Source organism: Physcomitrium patens, chromosome 16 (assembly GCF_059467195.1).
Source record: "Physcomitrium patens ecotype Gransden chromosome 16, ASM5946719v1, whole genome shotgun sequence".
NCBI lineage: Eukaryota > Viridiplantae > Streptophyta > Bryopsida > Funariales > Funariaceae > Physcomitrium > Physcomitrium patens.
In genome coordinates, this window is record NC_143425.1 from 4,880,567 (window position 1) to 4,905,842 (window position 25,276).

The 25,276-nt window shown below is 35.3% G+C and overlaps 1 protein-coding gene and 1 long non-coding RNA gene across 4 annotated transcripts; one reads left to right on the forward strand and one right to left on the reverse strand.

Annotated features, from left to right (window-relative positions):
- Nucleotides 1-1,233: 1,233 nt before the first annotated feature.
- LOC149987608 (uncharacterized) lies at nt 1,234-1,873 on the reverse strand. Its single transcript, XR_016506944.1, has 2 exons — nt 1,567-1,873; nt 1,234-1,390 (listed from the first exon to the last, which is right to left on the reverse strand). It is a non-coding gene; the product is annotated as an uncharacterized LOC149987608 (long non-coding RNA).
- Nucleotides 1,874-14,757: 12,884 nt separating this feature from the next.
- Nucleotides 14,758-23,569, forward strand: LOC112293442 (protein phosphatase 2C and cyclic nucleotide-binding/kinase domain-containing protein). 3 transcript variants are annotated; one of them, XM_024542840.3, is made up of 16 exons: nt 14,758-14,922; nt 15,273-16,857; nt 17,383-17,514; nt 17,806-18,030; nt 18,398-18,523; nt 18,693-18,755; nt 19,008-19,105; nt 19,535-19,766; nt 20,021-20,349; nt 20,490-20,577; nt 20,838-20,904; nt 21,297-21,574; nt 21,826-21,891; nt 22,044-22,165; nt 22,382-22,538; nt 22,729-23,569. In XM_024542840.3, the coding sequence occupies exons 2-16, from the start codon at nt 15,499-15,501 to the stop codon at nt 22,969-22,971; spliced, it is 3,585 nt and encodes a 1,194-aa protein (XP_024398608.1). In that variant the 5' UTR covers nt 14,758-14,922; nt 15,273-15,498; the 3' UTR covers nt 22,972-23,569. The 3 variants fall into 3 exon arrangements, with proteins under 3 accessions (XP_024398608.1, XP_090112887.1, XP_090112888.1); XM_090256761.1 differs by lacking the exon at nt 14,758-14,922 and adding an exon at nt 14,974-15,134; XM_090256762.1 differs by lacking the exon at nt 14,758-14,922 and having other exon boundaries at nt 15,265-16,857; nt 19,038-19,105.
- Nucleotides 23,570-25,276: the final 1,707 nt, after the last annotated feature.

Below are 25,276 nucleotides of genomic sequence, written 5' to 3' on the forward strand. Positions count from 1 at the left end.
AGTATTTTCTGTGGCATTCATAATCGTTCGGTCTCTGAGAAGATTGGGATCTTTTCCTGAAGGATGCTACGACCTCCTCTACAAATGTCCAAGTTGGGGAAGCGAGCCTTTTGGTATTGATCAAAATAATAAGCAGTCTAAAAATGTATACACACACACACACACACACACATATATATATATATATATATACACACATGAGCTAAAACCTGGTACAGGAGATGAGTATGTGAAGCCGAAAAGGATACAAAATATTATAACATATAACTGAGGGTAGGACATCAAGATCAGTATCGAGATTCCGTGAAGCTGCAGATGTCAGTGAGGACGGAGATGCAAGCGTAGCTGGAGATGGAAGCGAGGACGACCATACATGTGAAGGTTTGCAGTAGGTTTTCTTTGCGATGTTCCTTTGCAAAGCAGTCGGGGTTGCAATAAAGTTATGCAAGATATTTTTGGGTAGCTTCTCGAGTGCCTTGTAAAGATGAGAACGCTGTCATGGTTGAGTGGAATTAACGGATGATGTGACATCCATGCTTTCTCACCACACGTTAAGCCACGGAAATCTGCAGGTGCTAACCATGGAATCGTACACCCTTGCAACTCTACCATGAACCCTCTTAATGGAGCTCCATCTTTGGCCAAATAGAACAAACCTATCAAAAGAGTCACAGCCATGTGGCCTCAAGAACAAGAGTGTAGGTCTTGTTCAGGTTCAATAGTGAGGAATAGGTTCGTATGAAGGTAGCAGTCAAAACCAGATTCATATAAAAGAGTATACGCATTTGTCATGGTAAGAGGATTTAGCCTGTCTGTGAAGAATCGTTTCCTTTCATATATATCTACATTTGCAAACACTTGGATATATATACTACAACCCCGGCACATGTAAACCGACACTAGACCATGCAAAGCATACTTAGTTTTCGTTCTTCCTTTTATGACTCGTTATTCAGACACACAGTCAGTCATGCGCCTTCATCTTTAAAGATTTTCCAGATTACTGAAACGAGTCCAAACGAAAACGATATTCTACATAGAGTTACATATTACAAATCTCATGTAGTCTACCACCGACCTATCGATTTGACACATGAGCTCTAAACCCTGAACCCTACACATACTCATGAGACCCATTATGAGAACAATCTTCTGATCACACAAACCAATTGAGGGCATCAAGTGAAACAAACTGAAGAGGCACAAGATGGAGATAACACACAGCGATGTACTAAAACTAAAACATTCAGGAGGACACCAACCACATCATTATTCAGCTCAAAACCAGTGCCACCTATCAACCTCCTCCACAAGCGATGACTGCAGCAACTAGTCACGGACCTTCCAGGACTCATTGGAGAAAAAGTCCGATGTGATTCACTTCTTACCCCTGCCAATCAATAGCATCACCAGTGAGCTAGAAATGTGAGTCACTGCCAACAAGCCAGCTTCAATTTGCCACCGACAGGGGGGAAATGAAAGCAAGGAATGGGTGCAGGAAAAAGCTAGACAATGCGGCGCCGCGGAGTAGGGAGGTGGGTGGCTTTTCAACCGGGTATATCTTACCACCAGATATGAAATCCAGTCACATACGTGGTTACCCGTAACATCGGGCCCGGCGTTGCCTCTTCCACAGACCCGCTCGTGCTCCACACTGTGCCACATCGTGGTGCCAACTCGGATTCTCTGACAGGTCCATGATTCTGTGGCCTGCGTTGCGCTCTATATCCACGGATAGACTGGCATTGCATTATGCACTCCTCTTTCGCAACGCTTCTTTACTCATTCCCTCTCGCCCTTGACAATACACTCCTATCCACTTTCGATTCTGCCACCTTTTGCACCTTCATCTTCCCCTTGTTTATAGCTTTGTGCTGATAGCTTCCAAACTGGTGGGTTCTATCCGCTTTTCTGTCCACGATAGGACGAAAACTTCTCATCCAGCCTCAAGATTGTGGTGTCGCTGAAAGCTTGGTACTCTCTATACCTCAGTAATAGATCCCCTTTCAAGGTCTCATGTACTCTGGGGAGAGTTATAATATCCCTCGAGTCCTTGTTGATGGTACCTTTAGATTTGTGTATATCTGTAGGTCTCGAAAGCATGACTAATAGGACTTTTGTAAGGTGATGGTGGCGGGTGTGTAAGTTAGTGTACCATGGGAAAACAAAAACGTCAATTATTTTGGAAGTACGCCGTTGGAAGTGGATTAGTGTACTTTGCATGGTGGTGGGCGGGGGTTTTTGAATATGAGCTCCAATGAAATTGAATCAAAGCAACACAGTACATTATAACTATATTATTGTCTATTGTGACAAATGTATGTATGTATGTATGTTAAATTTTGAAATAATTACTACGCCAATATGAATATTCTTTTCCAATTCATGAAAAATAATACTTTATAGTTTTACCAACAAGTATTTTTAATTTGCAACTACACAATCAATCAATATAAATCCCAATGTTCAAATGAAACATAAGATACTTGTCTTCTTAAAATTTTGACCTTCTTGAGAGAGCCTTGGAAATATGTGCTTCTGTCTCTCTCTTCTCCAGCCTTGCAATACAAAGTTAGCCTTAGGAAGGCTTCATGTGCAAAGATATTCATCCACTCTCCCTCCTTTAATTCCTATATTAGCTTCGATAGTATTTGCATCATCTATTGGACTATCCTATTAGTCAGGTTTGTCCATATTCCTTCCTCTTCTTGGTCAATATCAAACCAATTTTTTCCTTCTTCAAAAGTAAGAAAGTTACTATTTTAAAATATATCCATAATTTTTTTAAGCAAGTATTTATGAAGTTTCATTATTCATTTTTTTGAAATATTAGGCTCAATATTGATCAATATTGGATCATGCCATATATTGTAGTTCTCTCATTCTTCTTGACATATAAGAGGGAGATATGCCACTTCAAGAAGGTTCTTCCAAGCCAACCCAATCTTATTCAATACTTTTAATTTTTTTGTGCTTTGATTCTTCCTAAGAGTGAAAAATTCAAGATTAGATTGTCATTTTTTCTTAGCATATAGTTGGAACTTATTAAGATAACTTCTTAACATCAAATATAAGTTAAAATCCAATGGTTCCATAGCTTTTATAATCCATTTTCTTAATAATATTATCACTGCATCTACCAAATTAATAAAATTAATCCTTCTTTTATGATATACTTGATAGCATTATATTTATGTTATTTAAATTTAAGCTTGATGGATAAATCTCCTCATAAGATAATTTCTAAATGAAGCCTTAATACTTAGTAAGCCTTTTATTGTTCTTCTCTATAAAGAAATAAAATAGAATATAGTTGATAATAATATATTATTAATAATTACTCCTCTTTTATTGCATTTATTATTGTAGAACACCAATAGTTAATTTATTCATTTTTTATTTTTTGTAAGAAGGAATCAAAGTCTTTTAAAGTTAAAGATAATTCAAATGGTACTCCCAATAATTTGATTGCAGTATTTCCATCCACCCATATCATACATAGCTCATCAATCCAACTTGGTCTTTCAAGTAAAACTTTGTTTTTTCAATGACTGTTAGACTTATTTTAATTTAGGATAAGTCATAATTTCATAAAAAAATGTTTGAAGTATGTAAATTGTTTGTCTCACATTGTATTCTTCACCCCTTAGAGTTAGAAAAGTGTTGTGAGCATATTCAACCATCTTTTGTTGTTTTTAGTCTATAGATAGTTAGATACTTTTATTAATTCCAACCAAGCTTTATTTACTACCATTGTATTAATGAATTCTATTACTATAAGGAATAAATAAAGAGCAAGAATACAACCTTATCTTATTCCTCTTTCAATTCTAAAAGGCTTAGAAAGTAATCTATTAATCTTTATATTTTCCTTTGTACTATTAAATAATAAATTGATCATATGATTAAATTCCCTTGATAGTTCAAGTTTTTCTATTGCAAGAAAAAAATAAAAATAAAAAAATAAATCTAATCAACTATATAAAATTCTTTAAAAAATTCTAGTTTAAAAATAAAAAAATGATTGCTTTGATTTTTCAACCCTTATCATGGTTTCATATATTGAAAATAAATTATTTAAGATAAAATAATTAAATAAAAAGGCTTATTGATCCATACCAATAATATTCATCAAAATTGGTTGAAGTCTCATTTGTATTATTTTTATATATTTTTTTATTTCTAATGTTTAGAAGTGTTATAAGTCTCCAATTTGTAAAGTCTTGCCTTAGTTTATCTTTATGTAATAAGACAATTAGTCCTTGCATGACATCAAATGGAAACTTTTGAATGTCAATCCTTTCTTGAACCATACTTAAAAATTTGACTCCATGATATCTCAAAAAATTATATAAAATTCAAGAATTATACTACCCAATCCAAAAAAATTAATTTCTTTTATTTTCTTTAGGATTGTTGAAATTTTTGTAAAAAAAAAAAGATGGTTTAATTTAGCTTCTTTTTTTTAGAATTAATCTATCATTAATTCTTGCAAGAGTCTACTAAGCTGTATCGTGCATCATGTTATATGTAAGCTAGATCCTATACAAAAAATTATAAAATAAATAGTATTTAAATGGTATTAGCTTTAACTGACTCTATATTTGTCTGGTGTCATTTTTTAACTTGTTTATTGTCAAAGATATAAATCTTTAAGAAAGAAATACTCAATATACTCTTGCATCACTTAAAAATACTAGAAAATCACTCAAAGATAATAATATATTAAATTAGAATAGCTATTGCTAAAGATAAGAAGACTAAAAAGTCTTAAAATAAGATTAAGAAATAAAAAGGTATTGAAAATAATGAAGAAGGCTTCACTCTTATCTCTATATATACTTTCTAACTAAGAGGTATGTGGTAATGTTCTATAGGACCTCCAATAGGTATTGACTTTGCTAAATACATGTTTTAATTTACAAGGCAAGTTATCTATATGTGGACCATATAGTTAGTTTGTTCTGTAAGCTATTAACATGTATAACAAATGGCTAACTTATTGATCAAATTTTTAGCCTATTAATTAATTATAAATATATATAAAATCAAAGTAGCATCTATAAAGTTTGTAAAAAACTTTTTTGAAAGATATTATAAAATAAATCTATTTTTATCAGCTTCTATCTAATCATATAAGTAATTATTGAAATAAATATGTATGTTTATGACATTATCTTTCCTTCTAAGTATGATTTCAACAAGGGGCAGTCATCATCTAGCATAGGTCTTGCAATTATTCATTTTGATTTTGATAGATGTTGTCAATGAAAAACCTCACCTCTCTTTGCTACATTTGTAAGATTTTTTATTGGCTCTCATGTATATTCACTAATATCATATCCGTACTAGTAAATAAGATATTTCAATCTATTTTGGTACCACTTTGAATCTAAGAATTCTTCTACATTAAATTCTTAATTATTATCTATTTCTAAAGAATGAATGATATTTGTCTTTTTTTTGAGATATTTATTATCTTATATGATTCAAGAAAAACATGTAGAATATGAGATGAATCTTCATAGACTTTAATAGATGCAATTAATAAGCAACAAGATTGAATTGCTCACAAATAAAAAAAACTTCACGCCTACAATAATTCAACTTGTCACAAAGACAAGTAGTCTTGATATTATGACAAAATAGCCATATCTTGTTATCTACGATGAATTGTGGTTGTTCCTTGCTATAGGTATTTGCATTGATTTTTTGTTGTTTTTGAGGTTCTTTTAACTACACCTTCATTGTTGCATGTAATTTTGACAAAAAAATTGCCAAGTCTTTTATCATAGGATTATCAACTTTTAAAAAAATCAAAAATATCAAGTCATGGATAATAACCATAATTGGCAAAAAAAAATTATTATATAGAAGAATGTATCAAATTATTATACACAAATTCTACCAATAGAAAAATAATTATTCAATCATCTTCATGATAGTTGATGGTATATGTAAAATATTGCTCCAAAACTTAATTAATTCATTTTTTTTGTCTATTTGCTTGAGGATGAAAAGTCGAAGAGAGCTTTATATTTATCTTTAAAATATTGAAAAAGATTCACCAAAATCTTGATACAAAGTAAGTCAACTTATCCAACATAAAATCTTTAGATAATCTATGATAGTGATAGATATTATTAAAAAAAAAATTAGCCATTTTTTCACTTGTGATAGATTTTGTACATAGTAAAAAATATACCATTTTGATAAAATAATTCTATGATTACAAATTTAAAATTATACAAACTTGGAATTAAAAGATGTGTGATTAAATCCATAGAAACAAAAGACTATGATTATTCTGGAATAGATAATGGTTGAAAAAATCTACAAAGTTGATGACAGGGAATTTTTTATCTTAAACAAATGTGACATGATTGTACAAAGTCTTTTACAACCTTTTACATTTGATACCACTAAAAATATCTCAATATTAGCTCCAAAGTCTTGTTGTATCCAAAATATCCTACCATTAGAAAGTTATGATATACCTAAAAAATATGTAAATATACTTTTATTTTTAAAATATATAAGTTACATTTAAAATAGAATAGATTATTCTTGAATTTAAACTTGAAAGTATTATAAAACTTAAAATAAGTTTTCATGATATCATGAATAAGTGGATTAGAGGACACACTTCATTGGATTTGTTTGACAAAGATTGAGAATGTTGATTTTATTGCTTGAAGATGAAAATGCTTTAGCTTCAAAAAAATTATTCTTTGTTAATTAAAAGATGTATTTTTTTCTTTTGGTACAAGATAAAAATGTCTGAAAAGAAAAACTAACAAACTTTTTTGTTTTCCAAGTTGATATGTGATCTTGAAATCAAATCTTAATAAAAACATATTCTAACAGGCTTGAAAAAAATTTAAAATACATGCCAATATGAAGTACTTGAGGTTCTTCTGATCCATATATATAATGACTAGAGTTAAGGTAACTTTTAGATAATGATGCTATTCTTCAAATAAATCCATAATTACAAGAAGCTCTTTATTGAAGATATCATAATTAATCTTGAATGTTGAAATTCTTTTAGAATAAAAGACTACTGGGTGGAGCTTATTATCTACTCCCATTTGTAATTAAATGGTACTCATAGCAAAGTCTAATGTGTCTATTTCTATAAAGAATACCTTAAAAAATTAATGTAATATAAAGATTGATACAAAAATAATTTTTGTCTTCAAGGCTTTAAAAAATACTTCAATTTTATTGCTCTACTGAAATTTGACTTTATATGTGAAATATATAAACAAAGTTGCTACTTGAAAAAAAATCTTAATGAAGATCCAATAATAATTGACAAATTTTAAAAAACATTGCATATCTTTGACTATTTTTGAGATCTTTTAATCCATGATAGTCTAAACCTTCTTAGAATCTATTATAAGACTATCATTTGAAATAATGTATCTTAAGAAGTCAATTTGAGTAATGTGAAATACACACTTTTTTATCTTGGAATATAATAATGTATTTATTATTTTTTATAAAATACAAAAAATACAAACTTTATGCTCTTTTGTATCTTTTGAATAAATTAAGATGTTTCTTAAATAACAAACAATAAAATCATTAAAAAAATTCACAAAAGACATCATTCATTAGATATAGAAAAGTTTCTAGTATATTTGTAAATCCAAATGGCATGACATTATATTCAAAATATCCATACTTGATTCAAAATGTAATTTTTCATTCATCTCCTTCTTTAATGCGTATTAGATTGTATGCTTTTAGTAGATTTATTTTTATATAGATCTTTGCTTGATTCAATTGATCAAAAAGTCTTAAAATCAAAAATAGAGGATATGTATTTTTAATGGTGATCTTGTTGAGTCCTTGATAGTCTACACACATTTGCACACATTTGTCTTTTTTCTTCAAAAATAAGATAGGAATCTATGTTGGAGATTTAAAATGACATATGAAATTCTCAATTAAAATTTCATCAATATACTCCCTAAATGCAACCAACTTATTTTGTGATAGGCTATAAATTGGTTCAAATGATAATTGAGCTTTTTTTTGAAGATTAATGGAATAATCATAAGGACAATACTTTGAAAAAATATTTATATTTTTTTTTCAAAGATGTCTTGATAATCTTGATATTGACTTGTAATGCTACTTAAAATCTTTTTTCCATCAACAATAAGTGTGGCATATATATCAAAAATTGACCTTCTTTTGCAACATGCATGAAAGCTTTTATACCTATCAATAATGGTTTGGATGTATTGATCTTATAGATTTCTACTTGCCTAGTAGAATCTTAAGTTAAACTATAGAAAAAATCAAAGTTACAAAAAATCCAATCTATCTAAGGATTATATCTTTTTAGCTACAATAATCCTAAAATAATTGAATTAAAAAGAAAGCTAATTACATTAAATATTATTAAATTATCATGACGATTAATTGTTACTTTTAAAAGAATATTTTAATATGTAATATGTCTAAAAGACAACAAACAGCCATCTATTACTCCTACATATACAAATTTGATTTTCTTAACTAAAAACATATCTTGTTATTTTAAAAAGTCTATATTTATAAAATAGGATGAGACTCTTGAATCTATGAAGGCTAAGACTTTGTGATTTTTTGGTCCTAAATAAAATTCTATTAAAAAAGAAGATGAAGGATCTAAGAAGAGAATAAGATCTTTATTAGAGATTATATAAGATTTTAGCTACACGGTCTCTATTGTAGCTAGAGAAACTTATTTTTTGACACATTGTCTTCTTTGGCAACCATGTTCCTCATTTTGTAATTGAGTTGCTTCTTTGGGCAATGTTAAGCAATGTACTTGGGTTCTCTACAATATAAGTGCAAACCTTATTGATAATGATGAGTCTTTTTTTACTCAATAAGAGGTTTAAGATGTACCATGTCAATTTGCATAGGCTCTAATTTAGATGAGTAAGCTTCCAAAAACTTAGGTGATGTTGCTGTAGCTTGACTTGTACTTCTCCAATCAAATCCTTGTTTTTGGCATATTTCAAAGAATTAATTATCACATGTAATGGCTTGAGCAATAAATTGCTTTAATAAATCTAATTTTAGCATTATCAACAATAAATATATGATATTATTTTTTAACTTATATTAAAATTGATTTATAAAGGCTTTGTCATTCTATTCTACATTCCAAGCAAGATTTTGGAATTTAGCAGCATATATCGTGGCTAAACATAATCTTTATCATAGCAATATGAAATTAATTTCTACTATCCTTTTTCAATTATTTTTTCCAAATATAGCCATAAATACTTTCAAAAATGAATTCAAATTATAGAATAATTTTAATTTTTTTTCTTTCAAAAGTACAAATCAAGAGCAAACACTTCTTAATGGAAGTGTGCCTATGAATCAAACTTGAGTAAATCCATTAAGGTATTGAAAAGAATGCAACTTTAAATAGAGTTTAATTTGTTGTAGAAATCTTTAAAATTTTAATCTTGTTCTATCCAACTTTTTGGGTATATTATTCTTTGTCTTTCTTATGCTTGTAGAAGCAAGACTTATTAAATTTGGTTGTGAAGGTGATTTACTTACTTCTTTCAATTATACTACTTCTTTGCATAGACTCTGGACTTCTTTTATATAAATAGGAATAGTACCGCCATGATTCACATTAAAAATATGTGAAAATTCTACTATTAGAGTATTGATAAACTTGTGAAGATCTACAATAGTTACAAATCTACTTTCACTTCTATTAAGACTAGCATTCATAATCTTTCCTTCCATAAATAATTCAAACAAATTCAAAAGGTTAAATTAGAAGAAAATAATTCACTCTCTTTAAGAAAAAAAATAATATTAAAAAATTAAATAATTTATTTAAATATAGATAATATGTGACTTATGAAATATAAAAATAGAAGTGAGATAATTTATTCACTTTTAAAACAAGATAAGAATAATAAATTAATATTATTATCAAATTATCAAAGATATGAATTTCTAAAAAAGAAATCATCAATATATTTTTTTATTGCTTAAAAAGACAAAAAAATCATTCAAAGATGATAATATATTGAATTAGAATGGCTATTGCTAAAGACAAGAAGACTAAAAAGTCTTAAAACATGACTAAAGATTAAAAAGACATTGAAAAGAGTGAAGAAGGCTTCAATCTTACTTCTATATATACTCTCTAACTAGGAGCTATGTAACAATATTCTATAGGACTTCCAACATGTGTTGACTTTGGTAGATACATGTTTTAATTTGCAAGATAAGTTATCTATATGTAGGCCACACAATTAGCTTTTTCCACAAGCTATTAACATGTGTGATATGTGGCTAATTTGTTGATCAAATTTCTAGCCTACCAATTAACTACAAACAAGTATAAAGTCAAAGCAATGTCTATGAAGCTTCTTTAGAAGATATTATAAAATAAATCTACTTTTATCTACTTCTATCTATTCATATTGATAATTCTTGGAATAAATACATATGTATATGATATTTATTTGAGATGCCTCATTTCTTTCTTAGAGGCCGAAAAAAAAGGTTTTGAATATTTATCAAGGGCCTATTGTTACTTTAATCTTGTATATGATTCTTATCCAACTACCTTCTTTTCTTTCAACTGTTTTGGAAAATTGGTTGTGTTATCCAACTGGTCTTGCCACAAAACATTTCTAAGATTTTTTTTATAATTTTAAGATATTCTCACCTAAATAATATTTCAGCTTGTCTTCTTCATATTTCTTTTTTGCAACTTTATTGACACAAAAGATTTTATAGAATTATACACAACATTATAACTTATTGAAAAAAGAAAGTGCTTAATAAGTGCTTCAAATTTTCTAAATTTTCCTATAAATATCCTTATTGTTAAAGTATTAGAAGCTCATTATATGTTTTGATATTTTCTTCTCTTTTGGCTATATTTTTGTGAGGCATAATATTACCAAATAGTCCAAGTACATGTTGTTGCCCATGATAATATAATCAAAGATTGTCGTACTATTTTTAAGACTATTAAATGAATATATACAATTTAATTGAGCTATTATCTTAGATCCGTTTCTTCATTTGATTTTCCAACTAAATTATAACTTATGTATGATCAAGAACTTGTTTTTCACTTAAAATATTAATTTTAGCATGTTGACTATTTACTTTTCTTATCTACAGATAATTGATCCTTACAAGTTTAAATTATTGTGGCTTTACTATACAAAGTTCTAGTTTCATGCCATTATCCACTTGCAATCCATAACTAATATACTCAACAGTTTGCACTATAATTTCTTTCTTTCACTTATACAGTGAAGAGCATACACATTTAGAATTGATACAATATAATCATCTATTTCCTTGAGTTTAATCCATTGGATCCTATCTAATTGAAAATGACGTGATGATTCAATAAGATGTGCTAAGTATGGAATGATCTATATCCCAGTCCTCCCACTTCTGAAGCTCGCATCATTGCAAGTTATATGCCACATTGGCTTATGAACCAAAAAATGTTACATCTTTCGAAAATAAATTTTTGAGTTGCAATAATTTTACTATTCTTAGCTTATATTCTTGCATGCATGTAATATCTATTCTTGATAGATACTTATGTAAATAATTTAGAACTACCTTGAATTTACTAAAATCATACATCTTTTGTAGATTTTAAGTTAATATAACTATATTTTTGATTCAATGTAGGAGGTAAGAACATCTTAACCTCTATTGGATGTCTATGATGCTTGGAAGGATGGTCATTCATCTTCTCACTATTCCATGAGTCAAAAGAATTTTTAATATCTTAAAGACAATAAATATTATTTATGTCTTGGTATCGATTTGTTCAACAACCAATTCAACTCATTATTTTTTGACGTTTGAGTAGCGAGCTCTTGGTCTCATAACCATTCATTGAATAAATGAGCCAAATAATCTAATAAATCATGATTTGTTTTTCTAAATTCTTTTATATACAATTCAAACAACTAAATTGTGTCATTAGATCTAACTTCAATGTTTTTCTATTGATACATTCTTTACATATGTGCATTGTTGAGCCCTATAATATAATGTAGTTCTATGGAAATAGACCGCAAATTATGCCCTTTGTTCAAATCAAATTTTGAATATTTGGCTTTGAATCCAAAAGGAGTTATTGCTACTCCACATGGTTGTATTTTTGTTGAAATTGCAAAGTTCTTCTATCTCCTAATTTCTACTCACCTTTGCTCTTTTTCTATCCATTCTATCTAAATTAAGGTCATTTGTGCATCTAATAGATTGGCTTTGTTTGTTGCTACCTTTAAGGATGCATTTTGATTATTACATCCTTTTTAGTTATCAATTACGCCATTGTTATTACTTCATATTTCTTTTCTTCCACTAGATTTAGTGATTTCTAACACCTCATTTGTTGTTCTTATCTTTATCCAATACAAGACCAAGACCTTAGGTGATGTTGCAGATATTGCTTATGACTTCATCTAGAACCATCTTCAACATCTCCCATATTGGCATCTTCATGCTAATGGCCAACTAAAATTGAACCCTCTCATTTATGGCTAGAAGATGCAAGATTTCTATTATAAAATATGTGGGATTTGCAAGAGCAGTTTCTGTATTATTATTTCACTCATACTTACCATCTGAATAAAACCATACCATAGATTCTTTCCAATGTCAATTCTATCTCGTACTTTAGTTTTCAACAATCCTAACTAGTCCTATAATACCCTTGTTGGAGGTTGTCCTTCTACAAAATATGCAATAATAACACACTTCTCCAAATATTCTATTTTAGTTTTTACTTTTTGTTCATTTAACCTAATCTTAATTACTTGGGTGCTTAACAAGAATCCGATGTTGCTTCTAATTAATCCATCAAGCAAAATTTCGCTTAGTGTAGCTTATGTAGGGTTGAAGGCTGCAAATTTTCTAAGGTTGGCAAATGTTGCAACCAGCCTTGGTTCCATTTTGTTGTGATGTTGGGCTCGTTCCACCCACCTTCCCTCCGCTGAAGTTGTAGGTACCACTAAGGCATGGGCCAATCGTGCCTTGAGAGCCTTTGCGTACGATATCTTCCTTATTCATGTAAGTTGTACAATAGAGTTACTCCCCTCATAAGCTGTACATCAAAATTACCTTCCTTGTGGGGTCCATGCTAATCACATTGTAAAAATCCTAAATTTATGCCAAGTTTCACCTCAAGGTTCCTTTCTGTCATGTCAAGCATGTAGAACAGTAAGGTTTGGAGCTGGCAAACCTCCTGCTCACACCCATTCAATTGAGCGCACAGTTACTAAGGATACAACGTATTTATTACAACTACTCTTAGGATTTCTTTGCGTTGTGCGGCCAGTCCCTTTGGAGCGTCATGGTCCCTTTGTATCTTTTCGAAGCCAAGTTTTAAAGTAAATTCCTGTTTTAGCAATAAGAACAAATTTCTGGGTTCAGACAGGGCACCAGTGTGCTCTTCCGGCAAATTCTGAAGTGTGGTCTTTTCCATTGGGAATCCCTGTTCAAACCTGCAAAAAGAGGAGATTTCCATGCCCTAAAAGAGGGAAACAGCCCCACCTCCTCCTCATCCTCCTGCTCTGAGCCTTCCTGGTTCCACTGGAAGTAGCTTTGCTACCAACCGTTGCAAAGCTTGTAGGAGCTTCTGACCATCCCTGCCATGCTGCTACTGCTGCCTGCTCCTTCTGCATAGTCTTCCTCTTGTCTGCGGTGGTGATTTCACTCACAAGCTCCACCAACTTGCCTGTACTTCCAGGGCTTAGTCCCACTCCAAGCTCTAAGTTGGGATCATGGCCATGGTTGAAAACCACAAGCCGCCTTCTCTGACACATTCTTAGTATTTACTCCAGCTGCCGTCAAAGAATCCAGAATCTTCAAAAAGTATGATGAGAGGAAAGCTTTGTTTAAACATTTAGAACTGGAGGAGCAGTGGGGTTGGTGGCAACAGAATAATTCCCTCTTTTGAATACATCTCATTCAAGCTCTTGGATGTTTGTTGCAAACGTAGGGTTTGGAATGAGAAGGAAAGTGAAAAGGGCAGATATGAAACAAACGGGGATGTACAGAGTGAATCCCGAATGATGGACGTTTTTTTAGGGAAGAGCAAAACAGATCTTGGAGGAGTGTTTTCATCCAAGTTGGGTCGATCAGAAAATGATAGCTTACACAATTTAGCAAAGTCTAAGAACCTTTTAACAAAGGAATAGTGGGGTGAGGAAGAGGAAGATTCTGAGCACTAAAACCAACCGCACCGAATCCCATCCACACTGCAGATTCGAAACTAAGCTCCCCCCCACCTCACTCCCCACTCCAATTTTGAAAGGGAGTACTAATTCCACCGGATCAGGCTTCACCGTTGGATGGTAGAAGAGTGGGTGAAGAAAGCAGAGGCGAGCATCACGGTGCCAGGACAGATTTTCTGCAAACCGGCAGAAGGAGCACGACGGGTGGTGATTCTGGACCGGGCCCTGCCCGGTTGAGAGCAGCCCTCGGTGTGGTGTAGTAAAGTGCCCCCCCCATTCAAGTGCAGCACCGAGACGGACTGGCAATGGGACGCGCCCTCGTAGAGGGCTCCCCGTCACAGCGCAGCGCAGGGCAACGGGTGACATCACCACAATCTGTCTGGGAAATCGGGTGCGGGGTTCGCATGAATGATCCCCTTTGCTTTTGATCTGTTTCGCTTGCCGTGGTCGCAATTTAGGTGTAAGCCATGATAGCCTCTCCGCAATCGCAACAGACCAGGAGGCCCACCATAGCCAGAGCATGGCCTGAGCCTGCTTCGTTTTCCTGTCCGTTGTCTCCTTTGCCTTTTCTGAAAAGAAAAAGAAAATAGGCAAGCTAAGCCACACCAGAAAGTTGAGCCAGCAGCAGCAGCAGCCTCACTATTCCATTGCTCTCCTTCCATTGAAGGTCATCCACCCACCACCTCTCCGTTCCGGGCGCCAGGTTTACTTTTTTCTCATTCTGTGTTGCAGGAGGTGCTGTGAGGTGGTGTATCCTGCTCTCCTCCACCGCGTTTCCGCGCATTTTGGGGACTGTGGGAGGGATTTTGATGTGGGAGCGGGAGATGAGAGTCTTGTCGTGGAGTTCTCAGCTCTGCACTGCATTTGGAGTGTAGTGGGGTGGTGACCGTTTTCTGAGCCTTTTTGTGAGCTTTGGGCTGGGTGTTGTAGAGGTGGAAGAGGTGAAGTGGGGTGGGGAGACAGAGGGGTGGTGTTTTAGCTCGTGGTGGTGTATGCTGAGGTGGTCTGCTGATGCAGGAGGTGGGAGGTGGGAGTACGGGAGCTGGAATTCTTGGGCGTGTTGCTGAATTTGGCGGGTGGTGTCTTTTGGAGACTGAGAAGAAATGAAGGCGTGCTGTGTTCTGAGGCCTGGGATGCCATGGGAGCGTTGAGAAGGTGGAATTCGGCGAGCGTTTTTCCAGGAATGGGGATAGCAGGTACAGAACTGTGGTAGGGATACACTTCATTTTCCGTGGATGAAACCATGGGATGTGTTAATGGCAAGAGGTCCGGGGCACAGCGGCGAGAGGCCAAGCATCAGCAGCAGCTTCAACATCAGCACCGCCAGCAGCCAGCGATCTTGCCCTCTCTGAACGATGCAGCGGATGTCCTCACCTCCGACAGTGACGAAGATGTTTTTGGAGATGGCATGGGCATTCAAATGTGCTTGCCTGGGCGGGACAGTAAACCGAACTCACGTTCTGGAACTCCGAAGCTCCTCTCGGAGGCCAACACCCCGAAGCTGAAATCTGAAGCTGGTACTCCAAAACAGGGTAGCAAATATGGGCTTGGGCTGCCGAAACCAAAGTCGAAGTCGGGGACGCCCAAGACTAGGTCAGAGACTGGAACTCCAAAGACGAAATCGGATGCCTACACCTCGCCCATTGCCAAACCCGAAGGAGGAGGTTCGAAGTCTGGTTCTCCTTATGAGCATGGTTCCACTCGAAGAAATAGTCACAGCTCCTCTCATTTCTTGGAGTCTCTCGACCTTGACCTCGGAATTTCTCGCCTCTCTCGAATCTCGGATCAGTATCTCCCTGCTAGCGGCTCCCGTGTTGTCAGAGTTCCTGACGGTAACTATGAGCTGCGATTCTCCTATTTGACGCAGCGGGGTTACTATCCCGAAGCGCTTGACAAAGTGAATCAGGACAGTTTCTGTGCTCATACGGTATTTGGCGATAATCCTGACGACCATTTCTTTGGAGTGTTTGATGGTCATGGCGAGTTTGGAACACAGTGCTCCCAGTTTGTGAAAAAAAATCTATGTGAAAACTTGCTGCGGAACCAGCACTACCTTACAGATCCTGTTCAAGCATACCACGAAGCATTTTTAACAACCAATACACAGCTGCATCGCAACAGTATTGATGATTCAATGAGTGGCACGACAGCCATAACCGCGCTTGTGAGAGGCCGGACTCTCTATGTGGCCAATGTGGGCGATTCGCGAGCAGTAATTGCAGAGAGAAGAGGTAACAATTTTGTGGCTGTTGATCTCTCCACTGACCAGACGCCTTTTCGCGAAGATGAATGCACCCGTGTGAAGGCTTGTGGCGCGCGGATTCTGACCCTCGACCAGCTTGAAGGCTTGAAAAATCCTGATGTTAGGTGTTGGGGCGGAGAGGGTGACGATGACGGTGATCCTCCACGGTTATGGGTGCAAAATGGTATGTATCCTGGAACAGCTTTCACACGAAGTATAGGAGACTCTGCAGCTGAGGAGATTGGCGTTATCGCAATGCCTGAGGTCCTTGTCATGGACCTCACGTCGCAGCACCCTTTCTTTGTTATAGCCAGTGATGGTGTATTCGAATTTTTAAACAGCCAAACTGTTGTTGACATGGTGAGTACATCCCTTCTTATCATACTCAATTTCAATAAATCCCTCTTTCCTTTGCAGAACACGAAAGATGTGTTAATGCGAAACGGGTTGTGTGTTGTGAATGATCGTTGGATGTAGATTATGTGGAATCTTCATTTGCCATCGTAGTTTTGGAGGTTGGGTGTTCGCCGTTTAGGGTACGGTTGGTCGGGGTTTACAGGCATTCTTAAGCACGTATTCTTTTGGTTCTTGCCTTGTTCAGGCTGCCTGTAAATGATTGCCTTTTCACTGACACATTTGTTCCTAAATCTTCTACTAATGATTTGTCCACCACCATTTGTTTTAGTTTATATGTGTTGCATGAATTATTAATATTGGATAAATACTTCATATGTATTTACGTCTTTTAATTGCTGTTAATGGCTTAATTCATGTTTAGTACGCGAATTCGAGAGGTAGCGAACACTACCTGAGATAATGATCAAAGTACGCTTGCGAAGTACCTGATTGATTCGTTACCGATTTTTTACTTGATTGTTGGAACAGGTTGCCAAGTACAACGATCCAAAGGAAGCTTGTGCAGCTATCGTGGCAGAATCATATCGGCTGTGGCTGCAATACGAAACTCGTACTGACGACATTACAATAATTGTTGTGCACATTCAAAACCTCAATGACGTATGTTTCCTTTTTGAACTTTCATCATCAGCCAACTATGTGTTGAGGGAGTACTTTAATTTATATTCTAAACAGTCGAATCTTTTCTTTCCTTCTCTTGGCCAACTAGCTGCTTTCACTTGTGCGGTAGTGATATTGTTAACTTGTAAGTCTTAAACCTTAGTTGTATGGATTACACTGTGGTGGAATTATCTATTGAAGCTGTTTACTTCTGACTAGAGCAGCAGCGATGTCCCTAGTCTTGCAGTTGTGTTTATTTCTCATATTATCCATTGGATCCTCTGGAATCAGGACCACGTTACAGTGGAGTCATATTACAGAGATTCACCAGTGCTACCTCTCAAGTCCCCTGGAGTAAAATCCCCAGGTCGAGCCTCTAGAGATGTATTCAAAGGCAGTCGGCCTGCCCGCAGCGATTTCTCAAGGGCACGAGCCCGTGCTATTGAAGCTTCTTTGGATCCAGACGAACCTTGGGTGCCCACAACGGAGCCCCATGTAAAAACTCCAGAAGAAGAGGTTGGTTCCAGCAATACATTCAGTCCTTTATGTTAACTTTTGCAAGTTCAAGGTGGGAGTTAAGTTTTGTGCTTTAGGAGTTGTCTTGATGTGGTGGGTGTCACAAGAGCTTTGGCAAATGGCCTATTATTTATTTATTTATTTATTTATTTAAAATATAGGATCTAGTCTTCTGTTCGTTTACATTTAAAAGTAACAAATTTGGATCGTCTGGGTCCGTTTGGTAGTTGCAAGTCTAGCATGTGAGATTCTTTCCCCATCTTGTGAAAAGTTTCGTTTCGAGATTGTGACCACGTTGTTTGGAATGATGTTTATTAGTACTCGGTACCCAAAATCAGGTTCTCATAAAATTTCTTTTTGTTCACAGGCACAAATTAAGAGAGCTCTGCAAGGTAACTTCTTGTTCGAAGGGTTGACAGAGAGGCAACGGCACACGCTAATTGATTGCATGGATTTATTGGAAGTAAATGCCGGTGATGTCATAATACGGCAGGTAAAGATCTTTTATTATAGTTGTCACGAGCGTTTAAAGCGTGTGCTCTGCAGAATTTTCAGAACTTTCGAATTTAAGTTTTAAATAAATATCTTGTTGGGGGGCAGGAAGCTTTCTTGATTACTTGTACTTCCATTAGTCTCACTGCACGGCCGTGCATGTCTTACAGGGTTTTGAGAGCGATCTATTCTACATAGTAGAATCTGGTGAATTTGAGGCTTCATTTTCACAGGTTTTCAACCAGAAATTCTATGCCAGTGTGTTGCTTTTTTCAGTATTTTGACTGTCGTTTCGTCAGACGGATGAAGTACTGATAGTTTCAGAAATCATAGTTTTCAACGCATTGCATCAAGGATCGTACCCAGGCATTAGGTTACTGATGTGAACTAAAAAGATCACTTCTTGCTGTTTTCTTTCAGTATTGACGTTATGTTTTGATGCATACATTGTGGATCTTAAGGTGTCAGATGTTGTGTTTTTTCAGTCTGGAACTGGCACTGCTGGTGCTGTTCAGGATGCTGGGAAGGTGGTCCATTTGTATACTGCGGATTCAAACCCCTGCTTTGGAGAGCTTGCACTCATGTAACTTCCATATCTTTAGCCCTTTGCACAAAAATGTTTTCCTACCGTCTTTCATGACTATCTTGGTGAGGGTACAGCTAATGTACAGAGTTCCTGACCTAGGATCTCTGGTTCTTCTTCTTGGTAGTGTATATTCCCTTCGGAAGTGGCAGACTTTGAAACCATCTGCAGCTCAGCATGATTATGATCAACCTATTGTTGAATGGCCTCCTTGGATCATGAACCGTGGTTGACATCTTGAAATTTTCCACAAGCTTGACCAACATGGACGTTTTCACATGAGCTGGCGAGGTGGACATCAGGCTGTCGTTGTTGGAAAGTTGCAGGATGAGTTGTATATCAGCAAGGATGGGTAGTTTCGCACATTAGACTTGTAAATATATTAGCTAATGGCAGTGACTGATCGCATGAAGGAATGTTGTTCTCCAGGTATAATAAACCAGGGCTTGCAACAGTGCGGGCGGCATCGAACGGTAGTCTGTGGGTACTAGAGCGGGAAGCCTTTCGAGGAGTTCTTTTGATGAAATACATGCAGCGGCCGTCGGTGAAGATCTTACGATCGGTGGAAATATTTTCTAAGCTATCCTTGTCACATCTGCATAGCCTAGCAGAAGCTCTGACCGAAGCTACATTTGAGGAAGGTCAAGTTATAGTGAAAAAAGTGAGTACACCTAGGTTTTGGTCTTTTTTAGTCTTAGCCGTAATTTCTGGCGTAAATTCTCTAGAATTTTTTTTATTGTTTTTTATTTTTTTTGTGTATGAATGTTACTTAATTGTTTTTCTGTAGTGAAACGGGAGTGGTAACTTCTGGGGGTAGCTCAGAAACAATGAAACCAAAGGACCTTTCTATTTTCCTCTTAATTAGGATCCAATTCTAATTCCCTGCTTTTGTGGTTGTTGGCGCTACTATTGTAGGATCAGAAACTTGACGCATTCTATATTGTCAACAAAGGCGATGTGGACATAACCTACCATGATAGTGAGAATGATGATGGTGAGCAGTTTCAGTTACCCAGGGCAAGCTTGGAGTGGACAGGAGAAAGATGCGCCTTCATTGAACGTAGTGATGATATTCGGCAGGATTTACCCCAAGCAAAGTCTTTTGGTGAATGGTTGCTTACTAATGTGCCTGCGAAATCCATCACTGTGGTAGCTACCACTGACGTGGAGTGCTGGTATATTTCACGGCGAGCATTTGAAGCTGCTGTTGGTCCTCTAAGTTTAATTCTCAAGGAAGACGCAAAGTAAGAGTTTCGTCCCTACCATTTCGACAATCAGATTACAAAAATGTTCCAGCATAATTGCGGTTATCTGGCCTGGCATGTTATCCTCGTACTTTTTGCATGATGGCCTTCAAATAAAGTAGATTATATGGTCTTGGCAGGTACATGGAGAAAATGTCACATTTGCGTAGACTCCAACTTGCGGAGGTGGATGTACACGCTTTTCAGAGAATTACACTTAAGGATTTGGTATGTTCCTCGATTCTAATGGAAAATAATTTTATTTAGGATGTTTCGTTTGAGGTAATACCAGTCTTTGGCTTGAGGTATGAAAGTGACTATGCGACATCTGTAAGCGTTGACACAGGGGTTCGCCCATTGATTGAACACTATGTACTTTATTAATGGGACTCCTGATACTTCCTCGCCTTACTGTGACCTGATTCTGCATTTCTAATTCTGAAACAGGACGAGATAACAGCTGCTAACAAACTTTTTGCTTTGCTCAGGACTGGCAAGAAACTGTCTATTCAACCGATTGCTGTGATGTCGGTGTGGTGCTCTGCAAGAAATCAGGTGAGAAGAATACGGTATATTTTTAAATGCGGAATGCCATATGCATCGATGCAGGTGCATTAGGATAATTATATGTGGCAAATTGTCTCACAATATCGCTATTGGCTCTGAACAGGAGTGAGAAATTATTGAATTTTCTGCATATCGGTCACTCAGTTATACTGAGTTTACATGTATCTATGAATGGAAATACTACTATGTTCTAATTCTTGGTTAAAATGTCAGAGGTCAAACATACAGGGAATTCGAATCTCTACTTTGCGTAGGACAGTAACTGGGAGAGTCAACTAAGTAAATCTGTATTCAAAGGGAATCGAGTGTACTATAGGTGATCATGCTACTGTTTTTTCTTAAACAATTTTTTATTAATCATTGGAAGTTGATAAATGCAGATGACGTCATAAGCATGAAAAGGTACCAGAGACGTAAAGTTCAGAGACTCGGTCGGGAGGGCCAAGTCCTATTGGAGAGAACTCTTTTCAAGCAACTGAGGCCTTCCCCATTCGTGCCGCATCTCTTGGCCACCCCTATTGACAGTGACAATGTGGCACTCGTTCTTAATTGTGTGTTAGCTGGGCCTCTAGAACTTCTACTTCGGTCACCTTTAGACGAGAACTCAGCTCGTTTTCTGGTCGCCAACGTGGTATTAGCCGTCGAACTTCTGCACAAGGTGCATGACTTTCCCTTGTAATCCAGATGATTTTGGTGAAGCCTGAGCTTGCATTTTGAACATTTAATATTAGTACAATCCTTGTCCAAGATGCCAGAAGTCGTTAGGATGTAAAATTGCACTATCTCGTACTTAAAGTTGCCGCATTGCCTCTTCTCCAGCTCTGACTTTGTGCAGTGGATTCCTTATAAATTTCATTGAGAGCAGTTCGTTTTAGACAGCATGCAATGACTTAAATTTTGCAAATGCAGGATGGCGTTGTATATCGTGGCATCTCTCCCGATGTTCTTATGATAGATCGGAAAGGACGACTTCAGGTAGGCTTATCTAGATGTGTCATTTCTGTTGCGGCTTTGATTTGGTTTGTTGCCACATTTTCTTAGGCAGTCAATTGCCTTTCTGCACTCTGGAAAACGTTCGAAGGGTTTTCAAGCTCAATTTATTCGACTGATTAGGTCTTTGATTGCAGCTGGTTGATTTTCGGTTTGCAAAGCAAATGTCGGATGAGCGCACTTTCACAGTCTGTGGCATGGCTGATTTCTTAGCACCCGAGATCATTCAAGGACAAGGTCATGGCCTGGCTTCTGACTGGTACTCCACCTAGCTCTCGATACCTCTTGTTCTCTCAGAACTTAAATATCACGATAAGCTGCCCTACTTTGTTGGTCATATTTTTGTAGATAAGCTCACAAACTCATTCGAAGTTTTTCTTGCCGGAGAATTATTATTTGATGCGCACGCAAACTTATAGGTGATTTCGTCGAAATATACATTCTATGTACTAAGAATCTGCACGAATATCTGCAGGTGGGCGGTAGGTGTGTTAATGTACTTCATGTTGCAAACTGAGCTTCCATTTGGATCATGGCGGGACAACGAGCTTGAAATTTTTGGTAGAATAGCCCGTCGGCAGCTTACGTTTCCTTCAAGTTTCAGCCCTGAAGCGGTTGACCTCATTGACAAGGTAAATTTTTCACTTTCAAAATGTGATCATATATCTTACGAAGCTATCTGTGTCTCCTACGGCATGAAAAGGCCGTACAATTATTCGTTACTCAATTCTTTCCATGCCAGTGATTCTGTAGTCTAGTTTTACGATAAAATTTACCAGTAAAGCTAATCACCACTGCTTGATGCGGTTGCTTAAAAAACAGCTGCTGGTGGTGGACCCAACCAAGAGACTGGGCTGTGACAGCCATGGATCGCTTGCCATAAGGGAACATCCTTGGTTCCGAGGTATAAACTGGGACAAGCACCTCGATTGCAGTGTGGAAGTTCCTTCAGAGATCATGACACGCCTTCAGTTGGCCATAGACTTTCTTCCCGTGGATGATAGTTATCAAGTGTTTGATCTCCAACCCGATGAAGACGATCCACCATGGCTTGATGGCTGGTGATAGCTTGATGGCTCGTAGATCCCCCTTCTCCAAGCATCAATGGCACAGTACCGAATGGCTATAACAGAAGATGCACATTAAGTGCTCCATGAACAGATACCGTAGCGCTTAGGATTTTTCGGTCGTCACAAATGACGGCTCTCTTGTGAGGTTCGAATGTTGTGTCACCCGATGATCTCTACTGGCACAAACCTCCAGGCTGAATCTTAAGGCCAGCTGTTTTAGGTGAGACGTTTACCTTGGTTCGAACTCACGCTCGTGTTGTTAAGCGCGAGTCGATGATGTATGAAATGACGGTGTTCCTTGAAAGTCTTGAAAGGCAATCAATTCGCTTATGTGTGTCCCTTCCATGTGGTCATTAGGGAAGGGAACCGCTGCACTAGTCAGTAAACGAACATGGCTTCAATTGTATAGCATAGCGGTAGAGGTTTCGTACGAAATGTGGTTGCAGTCGGTGATTATAGGCGCATTTCTCTGAACATGCACGAGAATCGTGCTCCTGAGTCTCCATCATTCAGTGGTGCTTTCTGCGCCAACAATCGAATCTTTGCATTTACCCCAACAGGAATATCAATCACCTGACAGTTTTTCTCTTTCATTTTATGGCACTTAAACGCAACTGTTTTACACACTGTTGTGGATGTGACTTTCCTCATGCTTTATCGTTTACCACATTTTTTCGAAAAGTTCACTGTCGAACAATTGTTAAGTTTGAGGTGGATTGAAAACGATACCTCTTTATTTGATACAATCTTGAAATTGAAGTCAAGTTTCGGGATGCTTTTGTATCAGTGATTAATTTAGATGATTAATAGGAATTTGAATTAGCCAATCAAAAGTCTTCTGTATATGTAAAGGCATAACGGGTATGCATATAGCAACTTGGAGTGTCCTTGTAGCTTGAGCCTAATATTATAATCTGTATATTATGAACGTACTTATATTAAATTTCTACAAAACATGAAAAGATTTTATGTAAATTGTGTCCAGGCTAATTTTATATAATTTTTTATTTTGAAATATTAATAATAAAAATCCTTTAAACCACGTCAAGAAATAATATATGGCTTATGATATATTTTGGTTTTTTTTTGTATTGTATTCCAAATTTTAGTCTGACATATCTATTATTGTTTGAAGTGTTTTTTGATGTTTTACGAAAATTTGAGGTGATTTCCAATACAGAGATTAGCTAAGTTGTTGCTATGACCTAAGATAGAAGAACTATCATTGTGTTACTTTACCTATTAGTTTTAGTATATATTCTTTTTTAATATAATTTTTACCTTGAGGAATTAGATTGTTTTGTATATTGTATGAATATCATTTTTTTACAAGTTGGTTGGAATAATGTTTTTCTTTTCTTTGCTTTTTTTCTTTTTTACTTCTTCTTCTAAGTTAAAGGAAGGATTATTGCCCTTATGATAGTTTAAAGTTTGTAATGAAGATATACCTTCATATTATTTTCTAATTTATTGAAATTATGTTATATTTTAAAGTCTTGTTAACATAATTTCTTTCTATCTTTAGTTTTATATCAACTGTTAGGTTTTGTATCCACAAGCTTAATCATATATTATAGAATATATACAAATGAAGCTTTTTAATTTCAAACTAAGACAAAATACGTCTTGATTTATTTATTTACTTGTTTTATTTATATTGTTTGTTTCTAAAATGTTCAAAGTTGGCTATACTTTAGGTTGAGGTCATTGTTAGCTTCAATCATGTAGAAATTTTATTTTTTATTTGTAGGATATCTTAGATTTTAGACATATATATAATATATACATTTTTTTTTTTTAGAATCTAAAGGAATTCCTTTAGATAATTTTTTTTATTTTAGTATAATTAGACTTATAATGCTTTGCTTTCTTTCTATTTTTTATTAAATATTTTGGTTTAAAAAGTTTCATTCTTAATTAATTTACAATTTATAATTTAAGATTCAAATTTATCCAAAATAGTGTAAAAATAATTAGTAAATATTATACCATGTCACTTTATTACTTTGTATTTGAATATAATGATATATGTGAGAAAATTCTTGTTTAATGTACATTATAGATTATCTACAAATATTAATATTATATGTTTTTTTTTGCTAATTTTATATGTATATATTTTATATATATATATATATATATATATATATGAAATTTTTTGATTTCTAAGGCAAAAGTATCTCCATCATGGTTTTCTTACACTTCTTGGTAATATTTGAAAGACAAGTAATGTCAAGTATTATCTTCATTGACTTTTTTCATATTTTATTACTAACTTGTTAAGTTCTTATTTAAGCAGT